The following is a 27,189-nucleotide window of genomic DNA, read 5'->3' as shown; positions in this document are numbered from 1 at the left end:
ACTCACTCCCTGGCCTGGGTTAAATGGTCCCACTCCATGAGGCAGGGGCTGGAATGAGCCTGTGATGCAGGGAGCCAGAAGTATTTGGTGAACAGCATTAGTGACTACCACGTTTAGCATTGGACACGGTCCAGTGCATCTTTTTTTTTTTTTTCTTTAAGATTTATTTTATTTGTTTGAAAGATAGAGTTGCAGAGAGAGGTAGAGACAGAGAGGTCTTCCATCAGCTGGTTCACTCCCCAGATGGCCACAGCAGCTGGAGCTGCGCTGATCCAAAGCCAGGAGCCAGGAGCTTTTTCCTGGTCTCCCACACAGGTGCAAGGGCCCAACAGACTTAGGCCATCTTGTACTGCTTTCCCAGGCCATAACAGAGAGCTGGATTGGAAGAGGAGAAGCCGGGACTAGAACCGGTGCCCATATGGGATGCCGGCGCTTCAGGCCAGGCCTTTAACCTGTTGCGCCACAGCACCGGCCCCGGTCCAGTGCATCTTTAGATACATAGATGTCTTTAGAGAAATAGCTATCTTTTTACGTCAACAAGGTAATCACTGGTATAGCGTTACTTTTCCCAACTTCATCTATTGTAGTAGGATCTTTCACTGTTGCAAATAAACATGTATTGGGATGGCGCCGTGGCTCACTAGGTTAATCTCCCGCCTGCCATGCTGGCATCCCATATGGGTGCCAGGTTCTAGTCCCGGTTGCTCCTCTTCCAGTCCAGTTCTCTGCTGTGGCCCTGGAGGGCAGTGAAGGATGGCCCAGGTGCTTGGGCCCCTGCACCCACATGGGCAACCAGAAGGAAGCACCTGGCTCCTGGCTTTGGATCTGTGCATCACCGGCCGTAGCGGCCATTTGGGGGGTGATCCAACGGAAGGAAGATCTTTCTCTCTCTCTCTCTCTCTCTCTCTCTCTCTCTCTCTTTCTCTCACTGTCTGTCAAATTAAAAAAAAAAATTAAAACTCCAGACTTTCTTTGGATTTCCCCAGGTTTCTCATTAATTCCTTTCTTCTATTCCAGGATACAATCCAGAATACTGCGTTGCATTAAACAAATAGTTTTTGAACTAAAATACAGCATATTTTATCTTGCTTTTCTCAGCTGATACCATATTTCATTCATTCTAAAATATAACAGAATGTCGATGCTCGGCGTTTTGGCTGAGAGCAGGTGTAAAATACGATAGAAGAGAACTCCTATTTTCAGTATGTCCCAGAAAGCAGACATGCTGCCAGTTGCCACTGTGAGCCACTAAGATATGGCCCAATTTCAGGAATGTTCAAATATGGGCAAATGTACACTTTAGAATTGATGGAGAATGATACACATCCTGGAGAGTTTTCAACTTTATAGTGTCCTCTTCTTTATGGCTGCGTGGAATTTCACTTTATATAATGTACCTAGGTCTTTACTCTAGCCCTTACTGTTCATTTGGATTATCTACAGCTTTTAGCTGTGAAGAAATGGTATTTGAATAACCTGTGACATATGTCATTTCACCTGTGTATAGAAGTATGTAGGGAGTGACATTACAAAAGTGAATTGCTAGGGGCCAGCGCGGTGGTGTAGCAGGTAGGGCCGCCGGCTACAGTACCGGCATCCCATGTGGGCACTGGTTCGAGTCCTGGCTGTTCCTCTTCCGATCCAGCTCTCTGCTATGTCCTGGGTAAGCAGTATAAGATGGCCCAAGTCCTTGGGCCCCTGCACCCAAGTGGGAGACCCGGAGGAAGCTCCTGGCTCCTGGCTTTGGTTGGCGCAGCTCCAGCTGTTGCGGCCAATTGGGGAGTTAACCAGCAGTTGGACGACCTTTCTTTCTGTCTCCCTCTCTCTGTAACTCTACCTATCAAATAAATAAATAAAATATTTTAAAAAGTCACGGGAATTTTTTAAAAAGTGAATTGTTGAGTTAAAGGCATGTACATTTGCAGTTTTGATGGATATTATAACACTTTACAGTCCCACTAACAATGTATGAGAGCACTTCTTTAAACTGCACCATGCGGGATACAGACCTTAGACTCTTACCAGTCTGGGAGGTGGAAAATCACATTCTCAACAAATGTAGTATTCATTTATATTTCCTTTATGTGAGTATAGATTGAGTTTCTAAAAACCAGCAATAAATATTCTAATGCTCATTTTTTTTTCTTGGGGCATTGTCTGTTTGAAGTTTTTATGTATTAAGGTCCTTGAATATGAAGGGAATTGCTATTTTTAAATTTCTTGTTTCATTTATCTATTTGAAAGGCAAGCAGAGATTTTTTTTTTTTTTTTTAAGATTTATTTATTTACTTTGAAAGTCAGAGGGGCTGGCATGTGGCGCAGTGGGTTTAAGCGCCGGCATCCCATATGGGCACCAGTTCTAGTCCCAGCTTCTCCTCTTCTTTTTTTTTTTTTTGACAGGCAGAGTGGACAGTGAGAGAGAGAGACAGAGAGAAAGGTCTTCCTTTGCCGTTGGTTCACCCTCCAATGCGGCACACCGCGCTGTTCCGATGGCAGGAGCCAGGTGCTTCTCCTGGTCTCCCATGGGGTGCAGGACCCAAGGACTTGGGCCATCCTCCACTGCACTCCCTAGCCACAGCAGAGAGCTGGCCTGGAAGAGGGGCAACCGGGACAGGATCGGTGCCCCGACCGGGACTAGAACCTGGTGTGCCGGCGCCGCAAGGCGGAGGATTAGCCTGTTGAGCCACGGCGCCGGCCCAGCTTCTCCTCTTCTAATCCAGCTCTCTCCTGTGGCCTGGGAGAGCAGTAGAAGATGGCCCAAGTCCTTGAGCCCCTGTACCCACGTGGGAGACCCAGAAGAGGCTTCTGGCTCTTGGCTCCGGATCGGCGCAGCTCCGGACGTTGTGGCCAGTTGGGGAATGAAACAACGGATGGAAGACCTCTCTTTCTCTCTCTCTCTCTCTCTCTCTTTTTTTTTTTAAGATTTATTTTATTTATTTGAAGAATAAAGTTATAGGGGAAGGTAGAGAAAGAGCTTCTTCCAGGTCTCCCATGTGGGTGCAGGGGCCCAAGCACTTGGGCCATCCTCCACTGCCCTCCCAGGCCACAGCAAAGAGCTGGACTGGAAGTGGAGCAACCGGGTCTCGAATCAGTGCCTATATGGGATGCCAGCACTGCAGGCGGCAGCTTCACCTGCTACGCCACAGCACCGGACCCAGGCAGAAATCTTCTGTACCCTGGTTCATTCCCCAAATACCTGCAACAGCCAGGGCTAGAGTACGCTGAAGCTGGGAACTGAGAACCCAGCCCATTGAGCCATCACCTGTTACCTCCCAGGGTGCGCCTTAGCAGGAAGCTGGAATTAGAAGGGAAATTGGGATTTGAATCCAGGTACTCCAATATGGCATTTTAATTACTGACCCAAACACCTATCCCCAGTCAGTATTAGGAAAATTATTAGCTGTGATGAATTACAAATGTATTTTCTATTCCATCACTTGCCCTTTGATTTGCTTGTACTTGTGGAACTGAGTGTGTTTGCTATGCAAACTTTATAGCTGAGCCTACAATCTTTATCTTCTGGCTTCTGGATCTTAAGTCATGGTTGAACTTAACCGAATCATTAAATTCAGCTGTGTTCTTTCTGTTTCTCCCATTAATCCCATGAATTTAACTTTCACATATATTATGAACATATATATGTGTTATTGCTACCTTTGTTAAAACAATCACTATTTAAAGAGAATATAAGAAAATTTTTTAAAGTTTTTTTTTTAAATTTGAAAGACCTACAGAAAGAGGGAGAGAGAAGGGGAGAGAGAGAGAGAGAGAGAGCGAGTGCGCGCGAGAAAGACAGTGCTCTTCCATCTGCTGGCTCACTCCCTAGGTGCCTGCAAAGGTCAAGGCTGACAAGAGGGTTTGACACCCTAGCCTAAAGCACTGGCATCCCATATAGGTGTCTTTTCTAGACCCGGCTGCTGCACTTCCAATCCAGCTCTCTGCTATGGCCTGGGAAAGCAGTGGAGGATGGCCCAAGTTCTTGGGCCCCTGCACCCACGTGGGAGACCCGGAAGAACCTCCTGGCTCCTGGCTTCGGATTGGTGCAGCTCTGGTCATTGAGGCCAATTGGGGAGTGAACCAGCGGATGGAAGACCTCTCTCTCTATCTCTCTGCCTCTCCTCTCTCAGTGTAACTCTGACTTTCAAATAAATAAATAAATCTTAAAAAAAAAAAAAAAAAGAGGCACCTTGCATACAGGAACCCCATCAGGGTCTCCCACATGGACAGCAGGGTTCCTGCTGCTTTGCCAGGGCATTAGCAGAGAGCTGGATCAGAAGTGGAGCAGCCCGGACTCAGACTGGCACCCACACGGATGCCAGCACACTGCAGGAGGTGACTTTACCTGCTACGCCACAGCGCTGGTCCCCTTCATCATCTTTGGTAACAGGTTTCTGTCCATATTGCAGGATGTAGTAGTACTTCGGTTTTTTTTTTTTTTTTTTTTTTAAAGATTTACTTATTATTTGAAAGGCAGACTCACAGATCTATCTACTGGTTCACTCCCCAAATGGCCACAATGGCTGGAGCTGGGCCGATCCAAAGCCAGGAGCCAGGAGCTTCCTCGTGGTCTCTCACGAAGTCAGGGACCCAAGGACTTGGGCCATCTTCTACTGCTTTCCCAAGCCGTAGCAGAGAATTGGATTGGAAGAGGAGCAGCTGGGTCTCAAACCGGCGCCCATATGGGATGTGGGCACTGCAGGTGGCGGCTCTACCAGCTAAGCCACAGTGCCGCTCCCCACCTCCCAATTTTTCTTTAAGGCTGAATAATAATTGCGGTCACGCCATGTTTCTTCACCAGCCGAAGAGCATCTGTTTCCATCTTTGACTGTTTGGAGTAATGCTGCTAAGAACATTCCTATGCAAGTCTTCATGTAGATACAAATCTTCATCTGTGAAATATGTTGTAATAAGTTGCATATAATATAATATAACTCTATAATTTGTGCATCAGTTCTGGGTCTGTATTCTCTTCTGTGTTGGTCATGGTTTTCTGCTGCTTTGTATGCCTGGCAGTCCCTGAGTGGAAACCAAACAGTACCGTAGTAGGTGCTAAGTGCTTTCATCTTTCTGTAAATCTTGGGCTTTGTTTTCAGGGATGGCAGTTGTTTACTTGGAAGCTGTCTGGCATTCTCAGATCTTGCCTGTATGATTTGTTGGACTACTGTGGCTCAGAGCCTTGTTTGAGGTCTGATGCGGGTTCGTTATTGAGGTCAGCCTACCTGAGCACCCTATCCTGTGCCCTGTGTAGGAGTCTTTACATTGTTCCCAGCCCGTGGGAGTGTCAAATGCTGTTTGCTTTAAAACTTCTGAATGGTTCCTTCCTGGGTCTCCAGTAGTTCCTTTACCTGAGCTCTCTCTTTGTAGCTTTCTCTGTCCTATGAACTCTTCCTGCCTTGGTTTCCCTGGCTCAGCTGCATCTCTTCTACTCCGAGTCTGCCAGGCTCTGCCTCAGTTTACCTTCTGCAGCAGCAGCAGTAGGGGGAGGCCATTGTAAGGGCTGCCTTTTTATCTCTTGTCTCAGGGACCACTCTCCTCCATTGCTTGATATTCAGTCTCAAAAATCACTTCATGCATTTTGGCTGTTTGTAGATTGTTTTCCTCTTTTTATTCTCCCCAGGAGGAATAGTTAGTCTGGTTCTTGATAATCCAATTTGGCTAGCAATAGAAATCTTGAGTTGTTCTTTTTTAAAAATGCCAGTGTGGCTGGCACTGTGGCACAGTGGGTGAAAGCTTAGCCTGCAGCACCGGCATCCTGTGTGGGTTCAAGTCCCAGCTGGTCCACTTCTGATCCAGCTCCCTGTTAATGCACTTGGGAAAGCAGTGGAAGATGATGGCCCAAGTCCTTGGGCCCCTGCACCCGTGTGGGAGACCTGGGAGAAGCTCCTGGCTCCTGACTTCAGATGGGCGCAGCTCCGGCCATTGCGGCCAATTGGGGAGTGAACCAACAGATGGAAGACCTCTCTCTCTCTCTCTCTCTACCTCTCCTCTCTCTGTGTGTATCTCTTTCAAATAAATAATAAATAAATCTTTAAAGAAAAAAAAATAGGTTTTATGTTTTCATTTTTCTAATATTCTTCCTTATGATTAAGTATTTTCTGCATTTGAAATTTAGCCTACTGTGAAGTTACGGAGCCACTATTACTGGTTTGTAGATGCCTACCTAGTATCTTTTATTTAATTGATGCCTGGTGTGATTTATCATCTTTACTATGAATTATATTCCTGGATGTGCCTGGATCTATTTTAGTACTTCCATTGTGTATGTCTAGCAGGTGCCTGGAACACTCTGTCTTGGTGATAAGGGCCTTTTACTAAATCTGGTGGTACTCAGCCTGTTAGAATGCTTTTCCCTTCAACTGCTCTTTGTTTCTGTATTCTTGCTTATTTTCCCATATGTAGGGAAATTTAGGATCAACTCGCCTATTGCTTAAACAAAAATTCCTGATTAATATACGAGTTGACCTAGGAAACTTGATGAGGATGACCTGCTGCTGTTCATAAGCATGGTCTGCCTGTCTCCTCGGAAGGTGGTGAAATTCCATTCCTGTCCTAGGCATCACTTGTCCCACTACTTCTTAGGTCTTCAGTCTTCATTGTCCCTATTGTGAATGGGACTTTTCCCCTTGTTTTATTTCACATATTGACCTTCTCTGAATGCCTAGCTGGCCTCTTTGAGAAAATGTTTGGTTTGATTTGATTTTGACTCCTAGTGCTGAGCATAGGGGTAGCAGGTAGAAGCAGCTGTTGACAGGCATGGGGACTGTATAAAGCCCTTGAAATCATTGTTCTGGCCCTGCCAAGGCAACCATAGGTGGCACTTGAAATTCAGTAAATCCATTACAGGCTAATTTTTAAGTTGGTAATTTTTCATGGCCCATGAATGATATTTTAAATATCCAAATAACCCTTCTAGGGAAAAAGCTTCCCTGCCCCTATTGAGGGCTGCTGTGTGGCACAACGGGTTAAGCTGCAACCTGCGATGCCTGAGGCCAGCATCCAAAATCAGAGTGCAGGTTCAAGTCCTGGCTGCTCCACTTCCTATCCAGCTTCCTACTAAGGCAGAGAGGACTTGGGTCCCTGCCACTCATATGGAAGATGTAGATGGAATTCCTGGCTTCGACCTGGCCCGGACCTGCCTATTGTGGCCATTTGAGGAGTGAGCTAGGAGATAGATGATCTGTCTCTCTGCTTTTCAAATAAAATAAATAAATAAATCTTTAAAAATAAAAAGTTTGGAAGTTAAGAGTGAGGAGTTGCTCTAACATCCTAGTGTTTACACCAGCAAATCTTGTGGGTAATTTATTATAGGCTACCCTTGTAAATAAGGCTCTATTAATATCCTGTTAGCTATCTGTGTGTGTAGTAAGTAGACTAAGTTGGGCCAGCCCAGCAAAATGAGGATCATATTTCAATGACTAGATCTTTGTTTGATAAGTGAACAGGAATTTGCTTAAGAAGGGAAGTAGCCAAAGGAAGATAAAAATAAATGAAAAGACATCCTGTGCTCATGGATCAGAAAGCCTTTTATTGCTAAAATGTCTGTACTACCCATCGTGATCCACAGATTGAATAAAATCCCCATCACAATCCTAGTAACATTTTTTTATGGAAATAGAAGAACAGCTTGTGGAATCTCAAAGGACACAATAGCTAAAGCAAGCTTGAGAAAGAAAAAAAAAAACCTCACATTTCCTGGTTCGAAAACATACTACAACCTTACAGCAGAAAGGTATCGGCATAAAAGCAAACATACAGACAGGTGGGATGGAATGGACAACTAGACTCTCACATACATGATCGGGTGATGCTTGGCATGACGCCAAGTTGCAGTAGTGGGGAAATGTCTCTTCAACAGGCGATGTTGGAAAAACAACATCCACAGGGGAAAAACTGGAGTTCTTAGCCTGTGTACAAAGATTGACTCAATAGACCCAAATGTGAGACCTAAAATAATAAAACTCCTAGAAGAACACTTAGGAAAACGCATGGGAATGATTTCTCTGATCTGAACAATAATCACAAGCAACAGAAGCAAAAGTGGATAAATGAGACTGCATCAAACATTCGTGCTCAGCAGAGCAAACACTAGGGTGAAAAGTCAACCTGGCATGGGAGCAAATCATGTATCTGACAAGGGGATGATATGAGGTGTTAATATATAGGATATCTAAAGACCTCCTACAAATCAACAACAAAAACCAAACACTGATTTAAAAAGAACCTTAATAGATCTCTTAAAGAAGATATACAGAGTGTGCATTAACAGGAAGCTGGAACCCTGGCACTCAGTGTGAGATGCAGGCATCCAAGTGGCATCTTAGCCACTGGGTCCAATACTCTCCCCTGTTAACGTGTTTTTAACTTCAGTTTATTTCTGGATGCCTGGATGCTAATCTTTTTTTTTTTTTTTTTTTTTTTAAGATTTTAATTATTTGAGAGGTAGAGTTACAGAGAGAGGGAGAGACAGGTCTTTCTGCTGGCAGGTCTTCCATCTGCTGGCTCACTCCCCAGCATCAGTGGAATGTGGGTGCCACTGGTGGGGGGCTTAGCCTACTATGTCGCTGCACCAGCCCCGTGGATGCTATCTTAACATTGTAATTTGTGGCAGCTGGTGCTGTGGCATAGCCAGTTAAGCCTCCGCCTGCAATGCTGGTTTGAGTTCTGGCTATTGATTTCCGATCCAGCTCCCTCCTGATGCCCTTGGGAAAGCAGCAGAAATTGGCCCAAGTGCTTGGGCCCTGCATCCACATGGGAGACCAGGAAGAAGCAGCTCCTGGCTTCTGGCTTCGGATCAGCCCAGCTCTGACTGTTTCGCCATTTGGGGAGTGAACAAGTAGATGGAAGATCTCTCTCTCTCTCTGTGTTTCCCTCTCCCTGTCCAAATCTGCCTCTCACACAAATCTTAAAAAGAAAATTTATTTTAAAAAAATACTGTTACTTGTGTAAGTATATTCTCCTGGATTATATGAGATGAGGAATCCAAATTTCAGGGCCGACGTTATGGTATGGAGGGGGTTAACCTGTGGCTTCCAGTATCTGCATCCCAGATGGCTCTGCTGGTTTGAATCTCATCTCCTTGCTGATGCACCTGGGAAACAGCAGGTGATAGCTTAAGTTCTTGGGCTCCCGGTTTCAACCTGACCCAGTCCTGGCTGTTACAGCCACTTGGAGAGTGAACCAGCAGAGGAAAGATAAAGTCTGTCTGTCTCTGTCTTTTCCCCTCTGTCACTCTGCCTTTCAGATTAAATTTAAAAATAAGAAGAATCCAAATTTCAGGGGCTGGTGTTTGGGTTGGCATAGGCTGCTGATCCTGAGTTCCTGATTCCGGCTTCCTGATAATGCCCACAGGCAGCTGTGGTGGCTCAAGTACCTGGGCTCCTGCCACCCACTGGGGAGAACTGGATCTGACTTCAGCCGCCCACCATTGCAGGCACTTGGGCACTGAACTAGTGGATGGGCGCTCTCTGTTCCTCCTATAAATAATAAAAAGTTTTACATTTTGAAAAAGAACTCCATGAATGTTTTACTTGTATCTTAAGTAAATAAATGTGCCTGACAAATACAAGGATTTCTTCTAGGAATGGAGCAGAATATTTGAAATTAAAATGGTTTAGAAAAATTCATGATGTGTTACTAAGCATAAACAGAATACACATTTAATTTAACCAAAAAATAAAAATATATTGCTATAAATTTCATTGGAGATTTTATGATTTTTTTCCTCTCCACAGAATGATTTAATTCCTGCTTTGAGGCAGTGTTTTTCTATTACAGCTGTCCAAATAATGCTATAAACTATAAAGCTGCCCACAGATACAAGCTAAATATCACTTTAAAAAATATATAATGAATAGAATTCAGTATTGACATTAAAATTCATTTGTCATAACTTGTGAAACTGCCTTTTCACACAGGGAAAGCAAAGCTGTAAAAACCTCATGTGTAAGTACCTTGCACATTCTCAGCTTGTACAGATTGCTGCCCTGGGCAAGGACAGTGCCCCTGCTGGGAAGATCCTGGTGGTCCAAGCCAGTCCAGGTCCATTGCCTGCTGGCACCCCCCAGGGGCTCCGGCACTCAGTGGAGCAGCCCCTGCTTCCCCTCCTGGGCCACCCACACTGCTGTTCTGTGTGGCCCAGCCCCCACCTGAAGCCAAGTCAGTGTCAAGCCTTTGGGAAGCTCCTTATATGAGCCAGTTTCATTGTGTTTTCTGTTTGCTTGCCTTTCTTATTAGGGGAAAGAAAAAAAAAATCTTGAAAGCCAAGTCACAGAAACTGCAGTTTTGGAAATCACTTACCTGAGCGTTTAATTTTCCATAGCTTGCTTTGAAGAAGTGCGAGGGCTGCCTTTTGTTCTTAGATGCTGTAGGCGGGTTGCTGGTTGCTGGTCTGTACGCTCCTGAATATTAATTGATTGGGAGTGTTTGGGCTACACAGGTCCTTGGCTTTGTTTGACCCTGATGCCAAGTGCTCCGTGACCCTGCCCTAGCTCTGCGCTTCCGCCTCGCCCATCTGTAAGATGGGACTATTGATACCTGTGTGACTGGTTGGAGCTAAATGAGACACCATGTGTCTCGGATGGGGTGTACTCCAGAATGACACTCTGCCTTTGATCGGTCCTTGCCTGCCCTTCCTCCGTTGTAGGCTCATCTGTCAGACAGGCATTGGCTGAGTGCCTGTTTGTATTAGGAGCTGTGCTAGGGAGAGTATGTTTCTGGTCGTGATGCTTGGTAGCTAGCGGTCAGGCCTCCTGCAACCCAAGGCCCCCAGAGCAGGAGAGCGTGGGCTTCCTGGGTTTGCCTTGCTGAGGGAGGGCTCCTGTTTTCCAGTCTCCCTCTTGTCTGAGGCTCCTTCTTCCAAGTCTGTGCTGTACATCAGAGTAACTGCTCACCACTGGGGCTAGTGGCTGCTGGACTGGACAGAGCACACAGAGGCCCCGCAGAAGGTTCTGTGGCACAGCGGTGGTCTAGGTAGTATGAGAAAGCTGGACCCTTTAAGAAAAATGGAGAGGAGAGGAGAGAACTCCATGCATGTTATTGAAGTCTTTTTTGTTGTTGTTGTTAACAATTTTATTTATTTAATAGGTAGAGTTACAGAGAGAGGGAGAGATGGAGAGAGGTCTTCCATCCGCTGGTTCTCTCCCCCAATGGCCACAATGGCCAGAGCTGAGCTGATCCAAAGCCGGGAGCCAGGAGTTTCTTCCGGGAGTGGCGTGGCTGGGTTATTGGCAGAGCCCACTGTAGGGAGCTGAGTGTCTGGAATCCTTTCACATTCCCATTAGTTGTAATTGCTCTTTATTTTCTCTTAACAACTGGTGTTGTCATTCTAATTTTAGGCTTTGTAGTGGGTGTAAAGAGGTATTTCCTTATGGTTTTAATTTCCTTTTCCCTAATGTGGAATGCTTTTCTAGAGCTTGGGGGCCATTCCTATGTGAATCTAACTTTTGTGAAATGCTTTCAAAATCTTTTGCCTGCATTACTATTCTAAGAAAATATATGTGTAGTTAATCCATTCCACTCTACACCATTTTAAAAAACACATACAAATTGGCATGCTAATGCTTTCTAAGGCTACCTAAGATTTATTTATTTGAAAGGCAGAGTTACAGAGAGGGAGAGAGAGAGAGAGCGCGCGCGAGCGAGCTCTTCCATCTGCTGGTATATTCCCCAAATGGCTGCAATGGCCAGGGCTGGGCCCGGCCAAAGCCAGGAACCTAGAGTTTCTTCTGGGTCTCCCACGTTGGTAGAGGGTCCCAAGCACTTGGGCTGTCTTCCCCAGCTGCATTAATAGGGAACTGGATTGGAAGTGGAGCAGCTGAGTCTCAAACCAGAGCCCGTATGGGATGCTGGTGTTGCAGACAGAGGCTTAACTTGCTATAGTACAACGTCAGCCCCCTATTTTTTTTTTTTCATTTTAAGATTAATTTATTTTGTTTGAAAGAATTAGAAAAATCTTCCATCTGCTGTTTCACTGCCCAGAGAGCCACAACAGCCAGGGCTGAGACAGTCTGAAGCCAGGAGCCAGGAGCCAGGAACTTCTTCCAGGTCTCACACATAGGTAACAGGGACACAAGCACTTCGGCCATCTTCTGCTACTTTCCCAGGCCATTAGCAGGCAGCTGGATTGGAAGTGGAGCAGCCAGGACACAAACCAGCACCTATATGGGATGCCAGCATCACAAGTGGCAGCTTTACATGCTATACCATAGCACCTGCCTGAGTTTTTCTAAAGAAAAATTACATATTAATGTGGTCAATGACCTAGACTTGTGACATCTCCTAAGAATTGTTAGGAGGGACTTGAAATACCATTAGTGATAAAGTATTATGCATAAGAATTTTCTACCCATAAAGCATTTATATATTCAAAATACTCATTACAGGAAGTCTTTTATTCACTGCCAGGGAATTTGAAATGATAGACATTTGCTTCTGTTTCTCTTCCTTTGAAATATTTAGATATAAATGTTAGAATTTTCTCATTAAAGTTGTTGGCTTACGATCCTGGAGGATTGTCTGCCTTGCAGTATTTCTGTACAACTTCTCCCTCTTGATCAGGAATCCGACTTCCATGGATGTGATGCAAATGACTGTGGACATGGTAGAGTGCTACTTCTTTTTTATTTATTTATTTATTTTGACAGGCAGAGTGGACAGTGAGTGAGAGAGACAGAGAGAAAGGTCTTCCTTTGTCGTTGGTTCACCCTCCAATGGCCGCTGCGGCCAGCGCACCATGCTGATCCGAAGCCAGGAGCCAGGTGCTTCTCCTGGTCTCCCATGCGGGTGCAGGGCCCAAACACTTGGGCCATCCTCCACTGCACTCCTGGGCCATAGCAGAGAGCTGACCTGGAAGAGGGGCAACCGGGACAGAATCCGGCAACCTGACTGGGGACTAGAACCCAGTGTGCCGGCGCCGCTAGGCGGAGGATTAGCCTGTTGAGCCACGGCACTAGCTGGGGTGCTACTTCTAACATCATGCTGTGTATTGTAGGAATGTGCTTCCCAGTTTTTATTCCAGATCCTTGCCCCGATGTGAGATAAGAATTCAAAGCAGAGGCACATGAAAAGCACAGTAATGAAGGCCACATATTTTTAAAGTGAGAGAGTGGGAATACACTCAGGTGTGAGTATGGACAAGCCCATGAGAGAAGCTCCCCGTGAGAGGGACAGAAGAAAAGACCTGCATGTGAGAGCATGTGGGAAGGCCAGAACGGGGGAGGCTCCATGTCCAGTGGTCAGTCCCCTTCCCGGGGCAGAGGATGCTGCCCTAATTGAGTATACAAATGGGATGGGTTACTCATGAGGCCTTCTCAGAGTCTCCACATGCAGCTCTGTGCACACATGCCCAGCATGGCACTTTGTCCTTCCTGGTCCTGTGGGAGACTCAGGTGCATCATGGGAAAGTGGGCACGTTGTTTTGGCATGGAAGAGGGTGGGGTTAAGGTGTAGAGCCAGCTTATTTCTTTTTCTTTTTATGACATCACTTTTACAACATTTTAATCTTTTTTTAAAAAAATATTATAGTTATTTATATGAGAGGTAGAGTTACAGACAGAGAGAGGGAGAGACTGAGAAAGATCTTCCATCTTCTGGTTTATTCCCCAGGTAGCCACAATGGTCAGAGCTGGGCCAATTCGAAGCCAAGAGCCAGGAGCTTCCTCTGGGTCTCCCATGGGGGTTCAGGCACCCAAGTGCTGGAGGCATCTTCCACTACTTTCCCAGGCCATACGCAGAGAGCTGGATCAGGAGAGGAGCAGCTGGGATAGGAACTGGTGCCCATATTGGACCCTGGCACTGCAGACGAAAGCTTAGCCCACTGTGCCACAGCACTGGACCCATTTTTTTTTTTAAAGATTTATTTATTTATATGAAAGGCAGAGTTACAGAGAGGCAGAGAGAAGGAGAAAGAGGTCTTCCTTCCACTGGTTCACTCCCTAAATGGCCACAATGGCCGGAGCTGCGCTGATCCGAAGCCAGGAACCAAGAGCTTCCTCTGGGTCTCCCATGGGGTGCAGGGGCCCAAGTACTTGGGCCGTCCTCTGCTGCTTTCCCAGGTGCATTAGCTTTCTGATATCTGTTCCTGAGGCAGAGTTTCTTCTCTCGCCCTCTAATGTCAGTCTTGTCTCCATAGCAACCACTGTAACTGTAGGGTGCAGGTGTTCTTCAGCTGTTTTTCTGTTTCCATACAAGTCAGTTCACCTGTAGAATTGTGGCTGAGTTTTGTTTTACCCTTTGGAGATGTATCGTACAAATCTTTTTTAAAAAAGATATATAATTTATCTTTGTACTGCTGTGGGAAGATTACGTATTGATTTCCCTTATTAATTTCCTATCATGGTGTAAGTCACCTTGTGTGTGATTATCTCCCTATTGGTGACTTTTTATTTTCATCACATTTTACTACAGACTGCTGTAGTCTTAGTGACACCCTTAGAATTTCTTCCAGCGCTCCCTGGCCAGCATTTCCACCAGGGAAAGATCTCTAGGGGGACTGGTGGGATCAAAGGTTACGTTATAACAAACAACTCCCAGACTGTCCCTAGGACACTCTGTCAATTTCCAGTCCTGCCACCTTTGTGTAGAAGTAGCAGTGTCTTCACAAGTTTTCCTTCCTTGATTTTTTTCCAAGTTGATAAGATGAAATGAGATTACATTATTTTATAATTATCATCTTTTTAAAGATTTATTTTATTTATTTGAAAGAGTTACAGAAAGAAGTAGAGACAGAGAGAGAGTCTTCCATCCGATGGTTCACTGCCCAGATGGCCGCAATGACTGGAGCTGTGCCCATCTGAAGCCAGGAGCCAGGAGCTTCTTCTGGGTCTCCCATGTGGGTGCAGGGGCTCAAGGACTTGTGCCATCTTCTACTGCTATCCCAGGCCATAGCAGAGAGCTGGATTGGAAGTGGAGCAGCCGGGACTAGAACTGGCACCCATATGGGGTGCTAGCGCTTCAGGCCAGGGTTTTAACCTGCTGTGCCACAGCGCCAGCCCAATTTTCATTTTTATAATTTAAATAAATTATGTAGATAAAACATGTCTTTTGGTCATCTTTTATATATGACTTAGTTTTCTACTGGATTGTACAATTTTAAGATTTTATAGGATTATTTTTAGTATTTGTATTCTTTGTTATGCATGCTACAGATACTTTTTTCCCTTTGGTTATGTGTAGATTTATAGAAAATTGCAAAGAAAGATAGTACAGAGTGTTCTGTTTATTCTTCATGCAGTTTTGGTTTCTGGTGGTGGCCTCATTGATTTTTAGCTCCACACAGAATGGTCAGGGTGCCTTAAAGAACAGAAATTTACTTACTCAGTTCCGGGGCCTGCAAGTCCAAGGCAGTTAGCCCCCTTCTCAGTGTCCTCATGTGGCCTGTCCTCTGCACTGGGGAGAGCAGACACCCAGTGCCACGGGGCTCCACCTGTGTACCCCTCCTTTAACCCAAGTTACCTCCTTCAAGGCCTTGTCTCCTGCAACATCACATTGGGCACCAGGGCCTCCACGGATGAGTTTTGTTCAGTTCATAACATATTGCTGTGGCACATTAAGAAACCAACATTTGTTAGCATCCTGCTCCTCACTTATTTAGATAGCATGAGTTTTTCCTTGAACGTCCCTTGTCTGCTCCAAGATTTGGTCTAGGATGCCACCTTGTGTTTAGTTGTAACCCATCTCCTTAGTCACCTAAGGCCGCGGAAGGTCTCCCAATCTTGCCTTGTTTTCATGACCGTCAGGGGTTTGCGGAGTGCTGGTCAGGTGTTTTGTAGAATGCTCCTCAGCTTGGGTTACTTGTCTGATAGTCTCCTGGTACAGTGGGTTTCGGGGATGATCACCACATTGTCTGCGGGGGTGTGTGACATTCATTGGTCCCGCTGGGTTATCAGCATCACTTGGTGAAAGCAGTGTTTACTAGCTTTCTCCTTTGGAAAGTCCACGCTCTTCGGAGGGAAGTATGTTACTTGGAATTCCCGTGTAATGAAGGCTTGTCTCTTCTCTGTAATCTGGTATTATAATTTCTTCAAGATTTATTTGATTCCTTTGAAAGAATGACAAGGAAAAGGAGAGGGAGAGAGATTGATCTTCCACACACTGATTCACTCCCTCAAATGGCTGCAGCAACCAGGGCTGGGCCAGGCCAAAACCAGAAGCCTGGAACTCTATCCTGGTTTCCCATGTGTGTGGCAGGGCCCCCCACCCCCACCCCAGGACTCACTTCCCACATTAGCAGGGAACTGGCTTGGAAGCAGAGCAGCTGGATCTCTAACTAGTGTTCTGACAAAGCATGCTGATGTTATAAAAACAGCAGCTTAACCCACTACACAATGTCAGCTCCTATAATCCAATATCATGTACTTGTATATTTTACTTATTTGAAAGACAGGGAGAAAGAGAGAGTAAGATCTTCCCCCTTCAAATGGCCATAATGGCCAGAACTAGACCAGGCCGGCTGGCGCCGTGGCTCAATAGGCTAATCCTCTGCCTTGCGGCGCCGGCACACTGGGTTCTAGTCCCGGTCGGGGCGCCGGATTCTATCCCAGTTGCCCCTCTTCCAGGCCAGCTCTCTGCTATGGCCCGGGAGTGCAGTGGAGGATGGCCCAAGTGCTTGGGCCCTACACCCCATGGGAGACCTGGAGGAAGCTCCTGGCTGCTGGCTTCGGATCAGCGCGATGCGCCGGCTGCAGCGGCCATTGGAGGGTGAACCAACGGCAAAAAGGAAGACCTTTCTCTCTGTGACTCTCTCTCTCTCACTGTCCACTCTGCCTGTCAAAAAAAAAAAAAAAAAAAAAAAAAAAAAAAAAAAAAGAACTAGACCAGGCCGAAGCCAGGAGCTGGAACTCCATCTGGGTTTTCCATGTGGGTGGCAGGGACCCAAGCACTTGGGCCTTCTGCTGCTGCTTTCCCAGGTGCGTTTGCATTTGCAAGGAAGTGGATTGGAACAGGGCATTCCCCTGTGGATGCTGGCATTTGCAAGTGGTGACTTAACTCACTGCACCACAATACCAGCCCGGTGTGTAAATCTTAAATTGTGTATCAGTCAGGATAGGTGAAGATATGTTGTGATGCTGCTCCCAGACTCTCATGCAATACAACAAGCAAAGATTTATTTTCTGTTCATGACACATGTCCATCATTGTTCTTGCAACCCAGGCTGGTGGAACACAGCTACTACCTATGAGTGTATTCAGCTCTTAATTACCTTAACGTATATACTCGCACACACATCTATAGATAGAGGTATTTGTAATCATAGGTACTCCCACAGAGTAACTCCGCGAACACCTGTGTATGTCCTAGGTGATAACTAGCGCAGCACCAGGAAATAACACTGCCACAGCTGCCAAGGTCTCATGTGGTCTGTGTGTGTCTCATGTGGCCCCGAGGTTGTGCTGGAAGCTGGGTCCCCAGAGTGGTGATGTTGAGGGGTGGTGGGATGCTGAGCTGCCTGCAGGAGTGGGGATTCGTGCATTTTCCCCGGTTGGCGCACTCAGGAGCGCTTGGGAAGCAAGCCCATCCCCCGCCCCGTGCTGTGGCTTCTTCTGCAGGAAGCTACTTCCCTTTCTGCTTCTCCGCCGTGGATACAGCTGGGGGTGGGGATGGGGTGAAACCTTGGGTGTTCAGTCTCCAGAACTGAGAGCTAAATATATTTCTGTCTCTCATCTTCCTTTTGACAAAGTGCTTAACCTCGGATACTTTGCTAGAGCAGCTGAAGATGCAGTGACACCCAGAAGCCACTCCTTGTGCCCTTTCCTGGTCACCACCTCCTGTTAAGGATAAATGCCTTTCTGATTTGTGTTGTCATGAGTCTGTCTGGTTTTGAAATCTGTACGAGTGGAATCTTTGTGTACCCTTCTTTCTGACTCCTTCCACAAAGCGATATTTGTAAGGGTCTTCCGTGCTGTGCGTAGCCCCAGCCCACTCATGCTCATTGCTGTGTGATGCTCTGCTGTAGGACACTACCACACTGTTTCATTCTACAGTTTCTGGATCTTCAGATTATGTTCAGTTTTGACCATGATGAACAACTATTCTATATAAACTTTTTTTTTTTTTTTAAACAGGCAGAGTGGACAGTGAGAGAGAGAGACAGAGAGAAAGGTCTTCCTTTGCTGTTGGTTCACCCTCCAATGGCCGCCACGGCCGGCATGCTGTGGCCGGCGCACCATGCTGATCTGATGGCAGGAGCCAGGTGTTTCTCCTGGTCTCCCATAGGGTGCAGGGCCCAAGCACTTGGGCCATCCTCCACTGCACTCCCTGGCCACAGCAGAGAGCTGGCCTGGAAGAGGGGCAACCAGGACAGAATCCGGCGCCCCAACCGGGACTAGAACCTGGTGTGCCGGTGCCACAAGGCGGAGGATTAGCCTGTTGAGCCGTGGCGCCGGCCTATAAACTTTTAAAAAAATATTTTATTTATTTATATGAGAGGTAGAGTTACAGACAGTGAGAGGAAGAGACAGAGAGTGGTCTTCCATCCGTTAGTTCACTCCCCAAATGGCTGCAACAGCGAGAGCTGTGCCAGTCGAAGCCAGGAGCTTCTTCCTGGTCTCCCATGCGGGTACAGGGGCCCAAGCACTTGGACCTTCCTTCATTGCTTTCCCAGGCCATAGCAGAGAACTGGATTGGAAGAGAGGCAGCCAGGACTAGAACCGGCGCCCATAAGGAATGCTGGCACCGCAGGCAGAGGATTAACCTACAGCACCACGCGCTGGCCCCACTGTATAAGCATTTTTTATACCTTTTTTGGTTTATATAAGCAATTTCCATTGTATAGAGACCTAGAAGGAATTACTGACTCATAATTTGACTGTATATGGATGTTTTCTACCTTCTTTGTCACTGAGTTGAAACACTGGTTTTTCTCATGTACTAGGTATTGAAATGCCGAGGTCCAGTTTGTATAGTGCTATGCTAAAATCACATGGTTATAATTACTCTTGGTTTATATTAGGGCAGGTCTCTGAGGCTGGTACTTAAAAGTCTCACGCTTCAATCAAATGACCTGTGTTCAGATTTTTTTTTTTTTTTTTTTTTTTTTTTTTTTTTTTTAAAGAGAAGGGAAGAAACTCAGAAAGAGATCTTCCATTCACAGGTTCACTCCCCCAGAAGACCTTAACAACCAAGGCTGGGTCAGGCTGAAGCCAGGAGCCAGGAGCTTCGTCCAAGTCTTCTGCGTGGGTGCAGGGGCCCAAAAATTTGGACCACCTTCTACTGCTTTCCCAGACCATTAGCAGGGAGATAGATCAGAATTGGAGCATCGGGACTCAAATCAGCACCCATATGGCATGCTGGTGCTTAGGCAGAGGCTTAACCTACTACACCCCAGCACAGGCCCCGACTGCATGGATGTTAATTAACTAAGTTTAATATCTGGCAGTAACTCTGAGTAACTGCTGGCCGTCACTGTTATTTTAGGGGTTATGTGACTGCTTTTTTAGATTAGTTTTTTTTTTTAAAGATTTATTTATTTATTTGAAAGGCAGAGTTATAGAGAGGGATCTTCTATTAGCTGGTTCACTCCCCAAAGGGCTGCAATGGCTGGAGCCCAGCCGATTTGAAGTCAGGAGCCAAGAGCTTCCTTCAGGTCTCCCACGTGGGTGCAGGGGCCCACGGACCTGGGCCATTAGCAGGGAGCTGGATTGGAAGTGGAACAGCCAGGACTTGAACTGGTGCTCATGTGGGCTGCCAGTGTTGCAGCTTGCAGCTTTACCCTCTACGCCACAGCACGGGCCCCTGGAGCAGTGTTTTATAAGCATTTCTCCACAGCTCCCCTTGATGAGAATCTGGTATCTGCTGTCTGTGTTCCTGTGGAGCTGAGATGGGGGCCTGTTCCCTCGCTCGCTCCCTAGCTGGGGTGGGAGTTCACCTGTCAGCTGCTTGTCCTGCAGTGACTTGCCCACCCTGTGGGAAGCCTTGCATTTCTCCAGTAGCTGTGCTAGGACCTGTGAAGTCAGTGCACTTCCAGGGGCAAGTGTGGAGTGCGGAATGCCCGCTGTGTGTCTAGGTCCACGTGGGGTTCTTTAACCTGGGGGAATATGTTCCAAGACCCTCAGTAGATGCCTGAAACCACAGAGCATACAAACCCTCTATGTACTGTGTTTTATCCTACTCAAGTGTATGTGTAACAGATACTCGTTTATAAGTTAGGCACGGTAATCTGTCTGTATCCTGCCTCATGTCTTTCCTTTCCCTTTTCTCTCTCTGTTTCCCTCGCATGTCTAGATTTCTCCCTGTACGATAGATAGTAATGTTCTCAGAGCCCGGCTGACTCAGGTAACTGAAATTGCGACAGAGGTTAAGGGACATCATATTGTTGTTCTCGCTGACTCCTACCTATCCTGCTCAGTAATTTAGAACACATACTTCACTGTTTTATGATTAATTATTCTCTAATATTGAGTTGTTATACAGGAACGTGTTTTTCATTTCTCCAACATTTATTAGAGGAGGAGGCAGTCCTTATGTCAAGACAAAAATGCTAAAAGAGATCTGCAGGTAAATGAGGCCCTGTAAACGTTTTTAGTAACATTTTAAAACATGTTACAGTGATTATTTTTTGAAGTTTTATTAATTTATTTGAGAGACAGAGTTATAGAGAGACAGGGAGAGACACAGAGGTCTTCCATCTAGTGGTTCTCTCCCCAAATGGCTGCAACAGCTGGAGCTGGGCCGATCTGAAGGCAAGAGCCACGAGCTTCTTCCAGGTCTCCCACTCAGGTGTAGGGGCCCAAGCACTTGGGCCATCTTCCAGAGTTTTCGCAGGCCATCAGCAGGGAGCTGGATTTGAAGTGCAGTAGCCAGACACAGATGGCGCCCGTGTGGGATGCCGGTGCCGCAGGCAGAGAGGCCTACGATACCACAGTGCCGGCCCCTTTATCAACATTTTAAAATCATGAGGGTTCATTTCCTTATACTGTGTTATAACAGTCAGTGAGGCAGGGAGGTTAGGCAAGAAGATTTATTACTGTTTTTGAGAATAAAAACATTAAAAAGTGTATACATAAGTTTATGATACAGGGGTACTTCAAAAAGTTGCCGGAAATGGACTTCAAAGTTGATTAAAAGTTTATTGTTGTGAGCATTTTGGGCAGTGGCTACAGTGCTACTTGGGATACTTGCATCTTTTGTGGGAGTGTCTGGGTTCAAGTTCTAGTCCAGCCTGCTGCAAAATGCACACCCTGGGAGGTAGCAGGTAATGGCCAAGTACTGATCCCTGCCATCTACCTGGGAGACCAGGATGAAGTTCCTGGCTCCTGGTTTCCTCCTGACTCAGTCCTGGGTATTACGCACATTTGGGGAATGAACAGCCCACCCCAATCCCCACCTTTCAAATAATGATACTTTTTTAAACGTTTATTTTAGTTTTTTGAAAGGCAGAATTACAGGGAAGCAGAGAGAGAGAGAGAGAGAGAGAGAGAGAGAGAGAGAGAGGTCTTCCATTCATTGGTTCACTCCCAAGATGGCCACAATGGCTAGAGCTGCACCAATCCGAAGCCAGGAGGCGGGAGCTTCTTCCAGGTCTCCCACGTGGCTTCAGGGCCCAAGGACTTGGGCCATCTTCCACTGCTTTCCCAAGCCATAGCAGAGAGCTGGATCGGAAGTAGAGCAGCCGGGACTCAAACTGGCGCCCATGTGGGAGGCTGGCACCGCAGGCAATGGCCTTACCCACTCCGCCACAGCGCCGGCCTCCAAATAAAGATAATTTAACAAAAAAGATGTTGAGGCCAGTAGCAAGAAGCCAGCATCCTGTATCAGAATGCCAGTTCAAGTCATGGCTGTTCTGCCTTGGATTCAGCTCTGTGCTAATGCACCCGAGAAAGCAGCAGAGGGTGAAGGCAGCAGAGGGTAGCCCAAGAGCACTGGGCCCCTGCCACCCATGTGAAAGACCAGGATGGAGTTCCTGGGTCTTCTTGGCTTCCACCTGGCCCAGTCCTAGGTGTTGTCACCATTTGAGGGATAAAGATCTGTCTTGTTTTTTTCTGTTTCTCTGCCTTTCAAGTGAACAAATAAATCTTTTGTGTACAGAAATTCGAAGTGCATTATAGTTTTTTATTAGTTTATTCTAAAAAAAGATTTTATTTATTTATTTGAGAGGTTGCAGACACAGAGGGAGAGACAGAGAGAAAGGTCTTCCCATCCACTGGCTCACTCCCCAAATGGCTGAAAAGGCGGGAGCTGGGCCAATCTGAAGCCAGGAGCCAGGAGCTTCTTCCGGGTCTCCCACGTGGGTGCAGGGGCCCAAGCACTTGGGCCATCCTCCACTGCTTTCCCAGGCCATAGCAGAGAGCCGGATGGGAAGTGGAGCTGGCATGGCAGCACTGCAGGTGGAGGCTTAGCCCACTAAGCCACAGTACCAGCTCCAGTGTATAGTTTTTTTTTCATAACACACATGTTCCCTGAACTTTTTGAAGCCCCCTTGTAGGATTACAAGATTAATAATGAACATTTAAGGAAAACTATTATAAGCTCTTAATCTAGCTCCAGTTACCCAATGAGCGTTCCATCTGCTTAGCCCTCTAGTTCCTATGGTACTTAATTGTAGTTCTGACGAGAGAGGTGAGAGGTAAGTGGACATCAGAAATACGTGATTTCTTGTCCCTCTTGGCTCTGTGTAATAGTAAAATGTTCCTTAGGGAATTGAACTTCAGAATTGGACTTGGAAACTGAAATTTCATGAGATGTGTAGAAAGCAAAAGCAGTCATCAGTCGGTGCCCTTGTGTGATTGTGTGCAGCTGCCTGTGACTGCGTGCTCCCCCTCTTCATGAGGAGCCAGCTCTGGGGAAACACTATTAGCCTTACAAGTTTCCAGAGCCTCAGAATCTTGAATAGGTACTACATGGTGTAAAATGCAAAAGCTACAGAAAGGCCCCTCTCTTTACACCTTCCTGTTTCCTGGAGACCCACTTCAATGTCACAGAGGCACCCCCTGCCAGCAGACTGTGTCTCCTTGCAGAGACTGGCTGTGGAGCGTTTCCTGTACCATGCTTCATGTATATGAAATAAAATAAGATTGTATGTACACACAGGTGAAGGTGGTAGCTAACAGGCTGTCCTGGTGCTCTTTCCAGGTCTCAGTCTTTTCTGCCAGACCTCCCTCGTGCAGTTGCCCTGGGCTTTGGTCCCCCTGCAGGCAGCTGATAGAATAGTTTGCTTTCACTCTTAACTTCCCTGGCATAGTTTGCCAATTCTTGAATTTTGCCAGTCTGAGGGAAAAAAAAAATAATACCCCATAGTTGAAATTTGCATTTGTAGTTTTGTAATGACATACCAACGTAGGCAAGCATCTTTTTGTGATGAATTTACAGAATTTTTTCCAGTTCATCTCTGTTTGGTTTATGTGTTTATTGCCATAATAAACGTTCTGAAATGTGTATCCATTTATCAATTGGTTCTCTTAAGACTTTCGAATCATTTCTTAGAGAAGCCTTCCCCAGCACTGTGGCACATAGTGGGTTAAGCTGCCTGTCTACAATGCCCAGCATCCCATATGGACGCTGGTTCATGTCCTGTTTGCCCTACTTCCCATCCCTGTTCATGTTCCTGGGAAAGCAGCAGAAGATGGCCCGAGTGCTTGGGCTCTTGCCACCGATGTGGGAGATCTGGATGAAGCTCCTGGCTTAGGCCAGCCGGTTGTGGCCATCTGGGGAGTGACCAGCGGACTCTTCCTCTCTCTAATTCTGACTTAAAAAAAAAAAAAAAAAAAAAAGTCGTGCCCAGTTGAGATTATGAGAGAATTCACGATTGTGTGTGTGTGTGTGTGTGTGTGTGAGTTTTGTTTTAAGGGTTTCAAAGTTTTAAGGGTTAGGAGTGGTGCAGGTTCCTTCTGAGGTAAACGTCTTATAGATTGCACAGTGAGATGGTCAAGTGTAGCTCTTGGGGAAGACTTGTTAACTGTATTAGGTTTTAAGGAGAAGTCCTCAGACAATTGTTGGTGGATCACCATAAAATATTTCTTTTCTGTAGAAAACTTGCGGAAATACGGGAAGGGATGAAAATGACCACAATTCCAGCACCATAGGAGGGCAGATAACAAAACCTGCGTATCTTGAGCTTAAAATACGAACTTGTGTTGAAAATATTTTCAGTAGTTACTTGGAATGGTGTCAGAAACCTTGTTTTTAAGCCATCGGATGCCTTTGACGAGCAGCAGGCCTGCTGGGCGCTCCCCGCCTGCCCGCCGCGGCCCGGCCCGGCCCGGCTGCAGCGCCCCCTCGCGGCGGCCGGGGGCGGCGCCAGGCCCGGCGTGGGCAGGGCGGGCGGGCGCGGCGCGTCACCCTGGGGGCTGTCACCACCACCACCGAGGGCCTTCGCGAGGTGCTCGCGACTCCCTGCGTCCCTGGGGGCGCTGCTGGCGGCACCGCGGCGCGGCCCCATGGCGCTGGGCGGGCTGCGGGGCCCGGGGCCACGATGCGGCCTCCGGGGCTGCTGTGAGGAGCCCCGCGCTTCCGGGGTGGCCTCCCGGGCTGGCCGCGGGCTCTCTCTGAGGCGTCGCAGCCCCGGGGGCTCGGCCCTTTAAACTTTGTTTTTTAAACTTGGGGGTGTGGTCGCGGAGCCGCCTCTCTCGGCCAGTGGCCCGTTCCCGACCCAGCCGGCCCTTCCCTCCGCTCCGCCTTCCAGATGCTGGGGAGTCATGAGCCGGGCGGGCGCGGGGCCGCGGCTGCGGGCGGAGGTGATCAAAGGTGAGTGCGGGGCGCAAGGCGCCTGTGATCCCGGCCCGGGGCCACCGCCGCCTCGGGGGGACGCAGCCCGGGGGTGGGCGCGCTCCCGTGGGTGGCCCGGGTCCCCTCGCGGGACCGGAGGTCGCCCGTGGCTCGGGGCCGGCCACCCACCCGCCGCCGTGCCGTGCTGTGCTGTGCAGCGCCCTAGCTGGGCTTCGAGGAAGTGAGGGCGCCAGTTGTGCGAATCGAGTTGCAGACCGAAAAGAAAGGAAGGAAGAAATTTTTAAACCCAGGACTCGGGGAAGCGAGCCAGCTGGCGTCCCCCGCTCTGCCCACCCGCCCGCTGTGCTGAGGGCGCTTGCCGGCTTTGGGAGGCTGCGCTGGCTTTGCCCCGGGTTTGAGCCCCACCGGTGTTACTGCTGTGAGGTGTTGGCGACTTTGGGGGAGCGGGGGGGGGGGGGAGGGAAGGGTGGAGCCCCTCAGCTTCCGTGCCCATGTTGGCACACCTCTCTGCAGGCGAGCCCTGGGTGTGTGCCACACACGCCCCTCTCAGACGCATCCTGCAGAAACCGAGCATTGCTTCTGTTTAGATGATAATTTGCCTAATTGCACAAATCCCCAAGTCGTGAGTCTGAATTCTAAAAAAGTAGTGATCCTTCAGAACAGTTGGTTAAACACATAGTTTGTTGTGCTGGAGCCGTGAGTGGTAATTTCGAAGCAATTTTGAAAGCATTCTTTCTCATTACCTAAAAAGTGGCGCTTCCTCACTGAAATGACTTTCCAGGATGTCTTGGAAAGGTAGCCAGAATGATCTAGAAGCTAGCCATCCAACGTCGATGCCTGTCAGTCCAGGGGAGCCGGCGTTTTAGGTCGAGTGGTTCCTTCACGAATTAAACCATATCCAACATGAAAAACCACGCACTACTTCTCAAACGGTTAAACGCAATTTCCCCTTTAAAGATTTGCTCATTTGTTCCGCACCAAAATAGAATATTTTGAAGTTACCCATTACCACCTCTGTCATCCAAAACATGCATAGGAAAAGTAGGATTTTGCCTTCATTTTTGAAGAGTTGCATCATGATAAGTGAAACATCTTAATAGTCCGAAGGAAGGAACATTGCAATTTTTCCATTTCAGATCGCCTTTGTTTTGCCATTCTCTACAGCAGACCAAAGAGTGCATCAAATGAACATTATTTCAGCATAGATAATGAACTTGAATATGAGAAGTAAGTATTGCTTTTTAAAAGATTGTTGGTACCATTTTTTATTTTGAAGAGTCTAAATCTAAAGGTATGGTTATAAATGGAGTAGCCTTGGAAACTTATCTGTTCATTGCTAATTTCAGAATACTTTTAACCTTGGCACGAAAATAGATCTTTAGGGAAAAATTAAAATGAGAGAACCTTTCTAAATTTAAACTTTAAAAGTTGCTGTTGTGATAACTTACACTGCCATGAGATATAAACATGTCCTAAAGTAAGATTACTGGGCTTTTGGCTAGTGGAAAAGCACATTTTTGCTTAGAAGTGATTGTCGTGTTAACTGAGGTTAGATTGAGGTGTTAGGGTGGTGCCCTTGTGGGATCTGTTAGTGGGCACTGTTTTCCAGATTGTTCCATGTGAGGCAGTAGTCCCTTTAAATTGTGTGACTTAATAGCCATTCAGTGTCTGCTTTCCTTTCTTAATCTGATCTTGTAGACCCCAAACAGGGCATTTCTATTCAGAGCACAAGAATATACATGTCTGTTTTTATTTTTCATTTTAAAGCTTTTATGCAGATTTTGGACCACTCAATCTGGCAATGGTTTACAGATATTGTTGCAAGATAAATAAGAAATTAAAGGTAAAGTCTCTTTTACTTAAGATTTGACCAAAGTAATCATTGTTCATTAAATCGTGGGGAGAAAAATAAGGAAAACACACAGTAGTCTGTCCTTCTCTTTGGGGGCTGTCTTTGTTCTAAGAACCCCAGAGATACATGAAACCACAGGTAGAACCACGCCCTGTATCTCCTGTGGGGGGGTCCACCCCCCACATATAAAGGTACTTCCAAAAGTTTGCAGAAAATGAGATTAAAAGTTAAGCTGTGGTGCAAAGAAAATTTGAAATCCATCCATATGAGAGGTTTTCAAAACGTTTACAGAAAGTATGTATTATGAAAAACCTAACTATACATGGATCTCAAAACTTTTTTGCATCAAAGTGAGCCTACATTTGAATTACATTTTCCCACAAACTCTTGAAGTACTCTCTTACATACCTATGATAAATTTTAACTTATAAATTAGGCATAGTAAAAGATTTGTTAACAGTAACTAATAATAAAAGAACAATTACAGCAATATACTATAATAACGTTTATTTACTACTTGTAGATTGTTTATTTATGGAATTTTTCCATTTAATATTTTGGAACTATGGTTGACCTCTGCAAACAGAAGCTTAGGAAGTCAACACCGTGGATAAAGGGGGACTACTGTGTCTTTTTTTTTTTTTTTTTTTTTAAGGAAATGCCTTATTACCACTACAGGG

General features: G+C 46.6%; 1 protein-coding gene across 6 annotated transcripts in view; it reads left to right on the top strand.

The window, feature by feature from the left end:
- The window catches only part of CDC14B (cell division cycle 14B), a 104,249-nt gene that overhangs the window by 16,654 nt on the left and 60,406 nt on the right, over positions 1-27,189 (top strand). For 4 of the 6 annotated variants that reach the window (XM_062208563.1, XM_062208558.1, XM_062208560.1 and 1 more), the window contains exons 2-3: positions 25,794-25,884; positions 26,425-26,500. In XM_062208563.1, the coding sequence (XP_062064547.1) occupies positions 25,794-25,884; positions 26,425-26,500 (167 nt within the window). Of the gene's footprint in view, positions 1-24,516; positions 24,676-25,793; positions 25,885-26,424; positions 26,501-27,189 lie in introns of those variants that run through there. The other 2 variants (XM_062208562.1, XM_062208564.1) reach the window with 1 other exon arrangement.

This window comes from Lepus europaeus, chromosome 12 (assembly GCF_033115175.1).
Source record: "Lepus europaeus isolate LE1 chromosome 12, mLepTim1.pri, whole genome shotgun sequence".
Taxonomy (NCBI): domain Eukaryota; kingdom Metazoa; phylum Chordata; class Mammalia; order Lagomorpha; family Leporidae; genus Lepus; species Lepus europaeus.
Note: the sequence above shows the minus strand (reverse complement) of the source record. Positions and strands in the feature narration are given on the sequence as shown.